The following is a 12,653-nucleotide window of genomic DNA, read 5'->3' as shown; positions in this document are numbered from 1 at the left end:
GGCCGGCCCCATACCCTCACATTCACCCGCCCGCAGCCTGCGGTAACGGGCGCTGCTCCCCTCGCCGGCACGGGTGGAGCGGGCCGGGACCCCCTCACAGGCACCTCCGGGGGCTCGGGCCCGGGGGGCCGCCCCCGCTGTACTCATGGGTCCGCGGCCGGAGCCCCCGAGGCAGCAGCGGCCCCGCTGGGAACCCTTCGTCCTCTTGAGGAGGCGGCTGTGGCGCACCAGCCACAGGCGGGCAGGCGCCTGCCCTCTCTTTATAACGTTCGCCGGCAGCGGATTGGCGGAGCCGGGCCGGGCTCCAGCCCCGTCCGCCCCGTGCCGTCGCGGCCGCCATGTTAGGGAGGGGGGCGGTGGGGCTGCCATAAAGCGAGCGGGCGGGGAGGGAGTGCTGGTGGCGGGCGGCGCATGGCGCTGGGCAGGGGTAGGCTGGCGGGGGAGGAAGAAACGGCGCGGGTTGTCGCCCTGGCTTGTCGGCGATAGGAGCGAATGGCGGATGCCGTGATCTCCGGCGGTGGCGAGATGGAGCTGGAGCAGCAGCGGCGGCCGGAGAAGAGCGGCGCGGGCCTCCTCGGGGCGGAGAGTAACAGAGCAGGAGCCGCCGAGGACGCCACACAAAATGGCGGACGCTCTGAGGGCAGTGGCGCTGGGGAGGCGCTGCTGGTGGCTGCTGTCGCTGCAGAGGACAAGGGCCCCCCAAACCTCAGCATCACTAGCGGCAGCCAGCGCAGGAGCAGCGTCTCGGCAGCACCAGAGCAGCAGCAGCAGCCGCCGCCCAGCGATGCGTTGGGGGGGTCGCCCCCTCTCCCTAAGCCCCCAGAAGACGTGCCTGTTAGGAGGAACTTTCAGATCCCCAGGAAGAGCAGAGAAAAGAAAGGTTGTGCCTTCCCTTTCCCTCCCTTCTCTCCCTCGCTCCTATCTTCATCGTATTCATTATGCAGGATCTTTATGCGCCTTACACAGCTGCATGTAAAATCCTGCGGGTGTGTAGGAGGCTGTGGCATGGCTCGGACTGACGAGGCAGCTAGGGATATGTTTTCTGGTATCAGGGAGGCTTCTACATTCTTCTTTCTTCGTACCCCTCCCTCCTTTCTTTTCCATTTTTATTTTGTCACAAGGAGGAACGAATCAAACCAACTCAGCTTGAATTTCGGACCAATGCCTTAAAAAAGGCAGGAAAGCTGGATGCGATCAGGGTGGGCTTTGAGTGTTGAGCCTGGCTCTGCTTCTGGAGATGCACGCAGAGAAGATGGTTCTCTGGGACACGGACATGCAGAGAAGATGGTTCGCTTTCTCTTCCCCCTGCCATCCTCACAGCAGGAGAGGGGTGTAACCCTCTTTAGGGTAGACTGGCAAACACTGAGCAGTTTCATTTAAGTGATGAGGTGCAGAAGATGGTTCTTGTCTAGTGAGAGTTCCCCTATTTGCAAGCAGGAAACAAGCATCACATGTTAATGTGCCTCCTGCTGGAAGTTCCTCTTCCCAGCGTCCTCAGTTTGTTTTTTGCTTTTTGAGTAATTCTTCATCTAAAAGCCCGTGGTGTTTCGTGCTTTTCATGAGATTCCATTGGCCTCTGCTTATCTTTGGTTTTGTTCAGTGGCACTGAAGACATGTTTTCCAGAAACCTATCTCAGTTCTTGACCCGTTGCAGCTTGGGGTCAGTAACGTAGTATGTGTTAAAAAATACCTGTTTGCATAGGCTTCTAGTTTTTCAAAGAAGAGTCTAACATCTATCTTCTTGAAATACTTTCTTCTGTAAGGAAGAGATGAAGGTAGGTTTGTTCCATTATCCATTCTTTTCCTGTCCCCCCTTCCATTTTTGGCAATAACTTCCCCTTTCTCCTTTTCTTTCCTTCTTTACCATCCCCATCTCTTGAGGGGGTATACCAGGCTGGCAGAGGTTCGTTACAAAAAGAATTGGGTTGATTTGTAGGAGGAAAAAAAAAAACAACTTCTTAATATTCATCTGATGGGGAAATGTCTGGAAAAAAACATGGTGCCTCTTACACTTTGTTATCTCAAGTGTGATTACATTTGAATACTTTTAAATATAACTCAGTAGTGTGTATTACTTAACCACAGACATGTGAAGTTCTTGTTTAGCACTTGGTTCCAATGTGAATGAAAATCCAGGAAATACCTTGTTACATCACATAGTTCATCATTTGTCTCTGCGGAAGTATCTCTGAAGTATGTAATTCAAGCATCAGACTCCTTGTTAAGGTAGAAGAGGAAACCATTCTTATTATAATTCTAAATACACTTGCAGATACCAAGGTTGTTTGACCCGTTTTTAGGGGTTTACTTTTTAGTGGACTGGAGTCCTCTTTCTTTCCAGCATACTGAAGATTCTTGGATGTTTATTCTTAAGTCATATTGGTGACTTACGGTTTCCGAAATACTCAAAACAGACTTTACATTCTGTCTACAGTGCTTGTGGGCTTATAATTGTTTATGGTTGCTTGATTGGTTTTGCAAGATCAAATTTTCGTATTATGTCATACCATAATACAAAGTGGTGTGAGAGAGCAGATGATCAGAAGTCAGCAAGCATAAAAATTGCCAACATGATCTTTGAAGAGAACTGAAGTGTTGTTGATACTGGCATTTGAGAAACAATACAATTAAATCAGCTCTGGAACTACATGAGAAGATCAACAGTGCATGGATCATCTGATCTTATATTGGCATACACTTAAAAGGTACATGGTTCCAGTATTCAAGTATATCTTGTTATATAAGAAGTAGAGATGTAACATCTGTGCCTCTCAAGAGAGCTGCTTTGGCTAGATTCCTTCCAGCATGAAGCAACACATGGAAGCTTCTTCTGGCCTTGTTTTTGGAATTGCCCTTGTTTTGCTTTCCAAATTTCAGTGTTTATTCCTGGACCTACCATACTGTTAGGTACCTGCTGTCTTGGTTATGAAGACTAACCTGTCATGTACAAACCATAAATTCTATTCAGGATAAAGTAACTTCCTTCTTTTTTACTTTATTTATTTATTTATTTATTTTCCCCAAAACGTACTTTTGGAACAACTTTTGATTGTGAAGCAATGATGTTCATAAAATTAAATCTGTGAAAAATGTAAAGGAAAAGCTATAGAAAGCTTCGAATGCAGTTCCTTATTCAGCTCTTCTAGGATTTATCTATGAACCTATTTGGAGACTAATGAGGGACCAAAAGTTGATGGAAAGAACCTTGCCATTGTGGAGGAATGCATCTGGAGGTTGCGTACTTTTTAGAACTAGCTTTGGTTAGCTGTCACAGAATCTTCTGACTTCTTTTTTTCTAGTAGAAGAATTCTGGAAGCCAGACCTTACGGAAGGTTGGCTTTGAGGTGGTGGAGGTTTTTTTGTTTTGTTTTTCTGCATGTGTGCATGCATTTTTTTTGAGTACTTAAAAGCAAGGTGTCTTGAAGTTGTTTTCTGTTCTTCTTGGTATATACAGTTTGGTAAGAGGTTGTTAACACTCTCCTGAGTTGCTTGGCTCTTTTTCATGTTAGAACTGTAGCCTATTGCCATGGCTTCTTCTGATTTTATTGTCAGATTTCAGATGTCCAAATCTGCCTGAGACTTCAAAGATCGTTTTTGAACAAGACAAGGAAGAAATTACTCTCAAGATAAATTATTAGAAGTGTGCTTTTGCTTACTGAACTAACTTCAGCATAGTGGTGCTTTTACCGGAAGGCAGTTCCAAAAGACAAAAGATATGCTTGAGGAGCTGCCATTGCCTGAAGGGATTGCTTGCTGGTAAACGTTGGGCTCTTACTTCCACCTTCCATGGCTGACAAAATTAGCAAACGAATGCAGTTTCTCAGTCATAGTGGGGTGAGAAAGATCTTGTATCTTTGAAAGTCTTAACAAGTACTTGCTTGGAAGACTTGGTAACTTAAAAGCATTTGATGTTTCATTTTCTTTGTCTTTTGTCTTCTAATCTTCTGTGTCTTTAGTTGGATTGTGTATCTGCTATTTGCTACCTTATGTTTCTACTTAAGGATTTTTTTAAGCCATCCTTGTGGTAACTACTTTTGAGAGCAAAAGAAATTTTGGGCTGAGAAAGATCATGTAACTCCATCCTTATGCTTCATTCACAGCACTGATTTTTGATCTTAGTCTTAAAAAAAAAAAAAAAAAAAAAAAAGACATTAAAAATGCTTTTTATTTTTTTAAAGCAGGAGTAGTTTGTAAAGAGGTTAAGATGCTGCCAAGTTATCTGATAATAAAATAACTAATTTGCATTTCTTCAATTAAAGGGTAGTTCAGTATGCCTTAAAGAGAATCTCATCCTTTTCTTTGTATTCTGACTTAAAACCTGATAGCTCCAAATTCTGTTTACTCAAGTCAAATCAGCAAACAATTGGGAATGTGAAACTTACAGCAGCTAGGGAGCTCCATGCATCCAAACACACACCCTCGTGTTGGTCTCAAGAGTAGGGACTGTATTAGTTAATCATATTTTCTACTTAAAAAGTACATACCTATTTGCCAGTACACTAGGTAGAAAATAAGTAGCAGTACTGTTCTTACTTCCGCAGAGCAAATTGGCAAAACCCCCAGTAACTGAATGTGTTGTAAGGACTAGCATGCAATATCCTAACATAAATTACTGCCTGATTTACATGGGTCAATAAAGGTGCAGCAAATCCATGGTAGGTTTGTACAGTGAAAAATAAATAACACATACATTCCTTTCAAGTGATGTGGGACTGGAGATAAGCATGACAATCTTATCCTTTGGCTATAAGCACAGGATGTGGTGACTGCTGTAGATGGACTGATTTAGGACTTGGTTTTTATTTCTCGTTTCTGAACTCTTCTGTGTAGTATAGACCCTTGCATAGTGACCATAACCCTTTAGGTAATAGCTAGCTGCCCTTTAGCATCAATGCACAGACAACAGATCAAGAAGCACTGCCTTGCTTCTTACCTCAGTAGGTCATGTTTCAGGTTTTTCTGTCCTTGTGTTTTGGCATGTACATAATTTTTTAAAGAGGGCACAGAGTGCATTGTCTTCACTTGGTTAGTGTCTTACCAAGTCCAAGTCCTGCAGTGCCACCAGTTCTGGAAGGATGGACAAAGTAGAGTTGAGTCATCCGTGAAGCATATGATTAGTGCACTCAAAGACTTGTACTTGGATGAGGAAAAGCAACTTCATACCATTCACTGTAACTTTTGTTTGACTGCTGTATATAGTAGTTTAACTGAAATTCAAACCTAAGTCACCTTCTTTTTTTTTCGTTTTGTCATTAAAATACTGTCCAGTGGTCAGTATAGTAGATTTTCCATGCTCTGTCCATCATTTGGTACTTCAGAAGACGATAGAAACAAAATTGCTGCTCTTGAAGAAGAAATGCATGGTTGGTGCAAAGTTCTCAAGCTTAGTGTAGATTGCCTGCTTCTACTGTGTATGAAAAGATAGCAAGCAGACAGTAGGTTTTGGTAATAAAATCTGGTGTTTATACTCTGAAACATAAAAAGTAGCAAGTTAGTCCTGTAAGGAATTCACATTCAACTGATTTCATTCATGTTCCTTTTCTCTTGGTCGGTGGATGACATCTGATCATAAAGCCAGTCGATCAAAATAATTAATGCATGAAGTGATGCAAGGTTACCTGTGTGATGATTACTGTTCTTGTTCACTTTGTGTTACTGTGGGCAGTGAGCATCAGAGGAACAAATCCCTTTACTATGCAAGTTTTGGGTTTATTAAGCATTTTCCTGCTAAAAGGTGGATCTAAGTTCTCATTCTTGGACTGATTAGAGCAGTTAGGAATCAGTCTTGCTTTAATGTTCTGTACATAAATACATTAAAAACTTAAAATCTCAGGAGTGACCTTTGCCCATGTATTTCAAAATATTTCTGTTTTCATCTGTCTTTTCTGCAAAGGTAACAAAAGCACTTCCAGTTTCATTCGTACCACTAGTGACTTTATGATAGATAACGCTTGTTTAAGGTGTACATTTGGAGAAGCACAGGAGCATACGAATATTACTGAATAAGTAACAACAGCAATAAAACCTACTTTCAGTCCTCTGCTAAGACACTGAAGAATTGCTATATTAAAAAAAAAAAAAAAAAAGCTCCAAAGTACTGTACCCCATAATAAAAGGGATAATGCAAAGCCCTCCCCTAAATGTTTTGAGCACTGCTGCTGCAGCAGTCTACATAAGGCCTTCCTATCTGAAGAGCAGGGCACTGGCTGTTCTCCAGTGAGTCTGTCTTGACTCGTTCTTTAGAGCTTTACACAAAGCAGGGAATATCTAAATACATGGGAACAGCAGCAGTATTGGAATGAATGGCAGGATCTCCACCGATGTCCTCATGTGCCTCTGCCTAGTTTTGAGGCTGGGCAGTAGGCATGGCATCACAGTCACGGGTCACCAGCAGGTCCTGGGGAGTCTGCTATTGCCTGGGCTCAGTGGTAAGAGATGGGCTGGGTTTGACAGAGCATGCATTTCTAGGGAATAGGGCTGTGTGTGGGGAGGACATGCACGGTAATTGTCCAGGAAACAGGAAATGTGGGCAAGCAGCTGCCATTGGCAGTCTGTCTTAACTGGTATTTTAAGAAGAGGACTTGGCAGTATGTGAAGCCTGTGCCCTACCGTACTGTGGTTTGATAACTCAGAGCTGAGAGGGGCCTGAGGGCATGAGTTGGGTCAGGCAGTGCTCTTCAGCGTATTTCATTAATAGTTTTTTTAATAGTTATGTATCTAGCTAATAGTTTCTTTCTTCAATACAACTGCATTCAATCTTACAATATTACACTAAGTTTAGAATTTCTTCCGCTTCTGATTATCTGTACTCCCAAATTGCTGTTAGCCTTTTTGAGAATGGACATGTTATCGCAAAAAGAGGTGTTATAAGAACCATTTCCTAATCATTTTCAGAATTCTTTTAAAGCAACACTTGTGCAGTGTTGCTCCTGTTGGAATAATTGCTGTATTTTAGTTAGTGGATGGGATGCTACATCATAAAGTGGGCATAAATATAGCTTTTGCTAGATAACTCAAGTAACTTCAGTTTCTGTTTAGAACATTTGCTTCATGCTCAGGTTAATGCAGTAAATATTTCCTGTTAAAATAAGGCATAGATTACTATCTAAATGTGCTCTCATTTCAATTAATGAAATTGGAGATAAGCTATACAGAAGCAATTCAACTCTATTTGCTGCTAGAATAATGGTAGAGCATCCTGTGTATGAGCCAAGTGCTACTGTAGTTCATTCCCAACTATTGTAACTCCTAGACATTTCAGCTGGTGGTGGTTTGAGGGTTGTTTTGGAGGAAGATAAGTGCTCCTACCCCTACAAAAAGAGCAGAAGCCGTCTCAGATGTGGTGGGAATGCTTCCTGATATTTGTAGTACTGCAGGATGTTGCACTTCCTGAGCCTTGTGAATGGTATTGCACAGAGAAACCAGTTGCTGTTCTGAACTGGTTCAGTTCCCTCAGGACTATTACTTTCCTAGATGTAGTCTCACAATTGGCACTCACATTCTTTGCTGGCACACACTCTGGTTCCTCTTCTGATCAATTTGTCACTTGTGGTACTCAGAAGCTTGGGGGCATGAAAACTTTTCTGTGTGAACTTAGGCGAGATTCCCCAGAAGGCAGTTGAAGAGCTTTCATTTTGAATTCATGTAAGGGATAAGATCATAGAGCATGAACACGCGCAGTGTGGTTTTTCAGCAATAAGAACTTATTGGACTTTTTAATTTATACAATATAATATTAAATTTATTCATATTTAGCATAATTACCATATGCAACACAGAAAAAAACCTTAATAGTTCTAAAGAGATGCTGAGCCATGAAATTGTTTTTAATGTTTTTATTAGAACAATTTGTTCCTGGTTTTTAATTAAAAGAGCTAATTAATTTAATTAAAATGTTATAAATTTAATGACAGTGTTTTACAGTACTTAGATGTTTTCAAATTATAAATTGAGACATACTGAGGTGCTTCCCTTATAAGCTTCTGAGAACTAGCTGTTCAAAAGGAATATTAAAAAAGCATAAAGTGTCTTTTTTTTTTTTTTTTTTTGAAAGATGCTGTAATTATAGGAACCTGTCTTGCCTAAATTCCCCCTTAGAAAAATAATTTAGAATAAATGACATCTAAAATGGATCATGAACACGTCTTTACGTATAAACTGTCAATGAGCTGGAAAACTTAGGTTTTGTTTTGTTTTGTTTTGTTTTCAGACCAATGTTGGTGCTTATTTTATTTCTTCTCTTTTACAGCACTCTTTCAGCCAGTAGCTGTGGGCTCTCGAGAGTTTGAGGATGTTGTGAAGATTCTGCATTCATCTTACTTGGAACCCAGTTCAGTGTCGAATTTTAATTACAAGAGAGCCAGCTTAGTGCACAGTGAACTGTTGGAAAAGGAAGTGAGTATGTTTGTGGCTTCTCTTTATGGATAAGGTACAGATCAAATCAAATTAACTTTAGTGGTTTTTTTTGGAGTTAAGAGACAATGACCCAGGGATTATTTTCTACCTGTGTGCTTGATGATTAATTGCAAAACCACATTCCTGAGAATGTAAGCAACTATTTTTCAGGCAAGTTTGCTACTACACAGGTATAAAATATTACCTGAGACACTCGAAGACTAAAAGAAAAATTGTATTGGGTACCCTTTTGCTTTGTGTATTTTTTGTTTTCAAAAATGTTCTTGATGTATTTTATGCTCTTTATATATTTTTAATAACCTGTAAAGAGGTTATAGGGTCTACTTTGAATGGCCTCATGCTTCCTGTGAAATTTAATACCTTTCTTATACCAAGTTTACATAATCTCTGTAATTGTTGTCCAAGAATTAAACTTGTAGCACTTCTGCTGTACCTTATCTCCTGTCTTAAATCCAGTCTTAGCTTTCTTTCACAACTGTGAAATAGGTTTCAAGTCCCGGTACCAAAAAACTTCAAGTACAGAGTGACAGTATATGTAACTGGTAAACTCTGAAGCATATTTTTTTCTGCTACTATATGATTTGTGGTTTATGGTTGCAGCTTGGGTATATACAGCAACTGCAGCCACCTCCGCATTGAGGTGCAACTGCTAACATACATGCATTGTGTAAGAGAGAAGTGAATGTAAGGACAATTTTATGGAGTTTCAGACGTGATATGGAAAGCATTGAGCTGGATGCTTCTTCTTGACAGGCATGCTACTAATAACACTAAAACATTACTGCACTTACTGGCGCACATTACTGGTTTAAAGAATGTTTTCTTTTAGGCCAGTGATATTTTCTATGTGTATATGTTTGTGTTTTTTTTTTTTAAATTGAATTGTAGCATAATGCAATCTCATTCAAATTAGCTTTTGATTGTTTTTCTGCAGTTGGAACTGCTAACTTAGAAGGGGTCTTAAAGCATTGACACTTGAATGTGACTGCAATAATCTGTCTATACATGTTAAGAACTTATTGTACAGTTCACAGAAAAACGCAGAGAGTTGAAGTTTGATGGTCGCCTAGATAAAGAGCTTTCTGAAACCTATGCGTTTCTAATGGTTGATCGACCTCAGGTAAGAAAACAGAACTGCGTATAAAATGTTTTTTCTGTTTTAATTCACAAGCGTTTTCTTAAACTGAATGCTGTTATTGACACACTTCACATTTTTTACTGACGTCTTTAAATAATTTCTGCAAAATTCAGCCATGGAAGGCTTAGAAGGATTGGAAAGCGGTGATACTATGTCATAGTTAAAATCCTTTATTCGTTATGATTTAGGATGTACCATTTACATGTCTCTGTAAAAGTATATTTTCCATTTTAGACTCTGACTTACAGATAGAAAGGTAGATTTCTCTGGACTGTGTGTGGGTTTCTGTTGTGTGGTTGTTTTCTTTGTGGTGGCTTTTTGTTCTATCTCTTTTTTTTTTTTTTTTTTTTTTTTTTAATTTAATGAAGCTTGCATGTTTTCATTACAGTTCTTTTTTTGAGTAAAGAAGAGGTACCTTAAAGAGAATTGCATAAAAGTTACTTGTATGATGAAAACAAGCATAGTTCTCTTCCTGTTCTTTTAAAAGCTGGCTGAACAAAAATGCTCATGCTGTTTTTCTGTGTATTCATGTCAGACTTATTTTCTGTTTAGTAGGTAAGAAATACGACTTAGTGTGTAGATAAGACTCTAAGATATGTGTCACGCATATAGATATGTGGATGCATTCTTAGTGTATTTGTGTGCTCCAAATGTGCATTTGTCCTATATAATCTTCAGTAATAATAGAAAATGCATCTTATCTTTTGGGTTTCCAATGATATTTTTTAAATGAAAGTGATAGAAAAGGAAGTTCTTTGCTTTATCTACAATTAGAGAGCCAGGATTTCTTAAGTATTCAATCATATGGCAGGTCTACTTCTGTATTATGTTACTAAAATGTATTAAAAGCAAGTAATGTTCATGAAGTGTGTGTAAAATTTAGGATACAGAGAAACTGTTGCATTTGTTTGGGGGTTGTTTTATTTATTGTTGTTGTTTTTTTTAGCCCAAACAGAATTATGTTTATTGCTGTGTTCACATTCCGGCTTTCCTGATAGGCTTGTTTAAAAAAAATGCCTGTTTTCCACAGATCCAAAGCATATGTGAAAAGGGGCTGCAGGTGGGCCACTCCAAAATAACAATTCTTGGCAGCCCTTCCATGGGTAACTATCTTTTGATTATATGTGCTGATATTAGTCAGTGTGACTTGGCAGAGAATGTGATGCAATTGTGTAAACTTTCAGTGCCTTTCCTAGCACTTACCTGCAGGAACATCACATATAGGTATTTTTAGCAAAGTAAACTGACATCAAGGCTTTATTTTGTAACTCTGTTTTTGACTAGATTATTTAAAACTCCTTTTTCAGAGGAATTTGAGACCTAATTCTCATTTTGTTTCAAGTCCTACCAATACAATATGTATTTGATTTCAGTTGCAGTTATTTAATCAGACGTAGTCAGTTCCAACAAGTAAGTATTTGTCTGAGGCCTTAAAATCTATGAAATTATGTTTGAAATCTTCAAAAGCAAGAAATTACTTTGCCTTCTGCATTTGAGTGTCACTTCACAATTCAAAACCAGTGTACTCTTGTGAACAGTGTAGGATGAAAAATTGCTGATGATGCTAGTGCTTTCCTGACTTACTTGACAGTCATATCTTCCATTGCTTATACCCGTGTTTTGTAATAGGACACAATACAGAAGGACTCCAGGAGTTTCGGAAAAAAAGCAAAAACTGAAAGCAATATCTGTATAGCATTTGGGCAGAGCTTGTGCTCTTGGTCACAACGCTTTTAGTAATGTATTTTTTAGTAATGTTTTTCAGTTTGTACTCCTTTCAAACTGAGTTAATGTCCATGTTCTACTGTGATGTTTAATGCTGTGCTTGGTGAGAATAGACATTTATTCTACTGTCTAGAATGTGGAAGTTGTGAACATGCCATTATACTTTTTGCTGATGCAGTTAGAAAAAAATTGGTAAATCTTTATTGATTGGAAGACACTGAGTCCTATGTAATGCTTCTTCTACTAACATTTTAACATTCATCATAACGTAGTGTTTTTTTCTGTTTTTAATATTATTCTCAGGTGTGTATATCTCCAGGTATGCTGATTTGTTGCAACCTAATCCTCTAGAAGCTGGAGCAACTGGAGATGTGATTGTTTTTAAAATAATAAAGGTAAATTCTTCTTGCTTTCTCTTGAAGGCTTATATTGCTTAGTGATACAAGTAGTTCTAACCTTACTTCTTGAACCTCCATTCATACAATTGTCTTCTTACAGAGAATCTAGAAACCAACTGGTTTTAAAATCCAATGTTGACATTGAGATTAAATACAGAATAAGAAATTTTTATAAAAGTTAAGAAATATGTTTTCTACAGGAATACATTCTTTTTTTTCATATTTTCATAAACATCTTTCCAAAACTTCTCTTTTATTACTTACTTCCTCATGTACTTGATGCAGTTTGCCAGTTTTCAGGGAAAAGCTTGTTTACAATTCTTCCGCTTTATTACAGGGAAAAATGAAAAGCATATATGACCACATAGGCATGAAAGCAGTGGAATCGACAGTGAAGAGTGCATTAGATCCAACACCCAAGCATGAATGTCACGTTTCAAAGAATGCAAATAAAGTAACCTCCTTGCTGGCTTATCGAGCATATGAACTTACTCAGGTAGTAGAAGGTTGAGTGTGTGTTAACTTAAATAAAAACCTTATTAAGCAAAAAACAAAACAAAAACAAACAAAAAAAAACAACAACCACCAATCAACCAATTGATAATTGTGGAGGCAAATTGCCTGAAGATGTAACTTAATACTGAACTTGTCCTCTAATGCTGAAGCTGTCTGGTGTACGTTAAGCAGTAGCTCACAGAAGCCCTTATTAGAAATTACAGAACAACGTGTCAGCCTCTCCTGTTAGCCTTACGTACATGTACACCCTAAAGTAGTGCCTGTCCTGTCAGTGTTAGGTAAACCAGGAAGTAGAATGTGGAAAAAAATATGGTAATTGGTCGTATTATAACATACATATGAGAATGGCATTTAAAACTGTATTTTGGGTAGCAGCTCTTTAAGAATTAGGTTGTTGGTGGTAAGAGCACCATAAATATGATTTATTATAGTAATTTATAACTTGATAGATGTACCAGATA

At 39.2% G+C, this 12,653-nt stretch overlaps 1 protein-coding gene across 5 annotated transcripts in view; it reads left to right on the top strand.

The window, feature by feature from the left end:
* Window positions 1-396: 396 nt before the first annotated feature.
* TASOR (transcription activation suppressor) overlaps window positions 397-12,653 on the top strand; it is a 30,529-nt gene continuing 18,272 nt past the window's right edge. For 4 of the 5 annotated variants that reach the window (XM_084530495.1, XM_084530494.1, XM_084530493.1 and 1 more), the window contains exons 1-6: window positions 397-880; window positions 8,249-8,394; window positions 9,443-9,535; window positions 10,584-10,656; window positions 11,582-11,673; window positions 12,014-12,172. In XM_084530495.1, the coding sequence (XP_084386621.1) occupies window positions 493-880; window positions 8,249-8,394; window positions 9,443-9,535; window positions 10,584-10,656; window positions 11,582-11,673; window positions 12,014-12,172 (951 nt within the window). In that variant the 5' untranslated portion in view covers window positions 397-492. Of the gene's footprint in view, window positions 881-903; window positions 2,706-8,248; window positions 8,395-9,442; window positions 9,536-10,583; window positions 10,657-11,581; window positions 11,674-12,013; window positions 12,173-12,653 lie in introns of those variants that run through there. The other variant, XM_084530497.1, reaches the window with a different exon arrangement.

Source organism: Aythya ferina (genome assembly GCF_964211825.1).
Source record: "Aythya ferina genome assembly, chromosome: 10".
NCBI lineage: Eukaryota > Metazoa > Chordata > Aves > Anseriformes > Anatidae > Aythya > Aythya ferina.
This window is presented reverse-complemented; position numbering and strand designations above follow the sequence as displayed.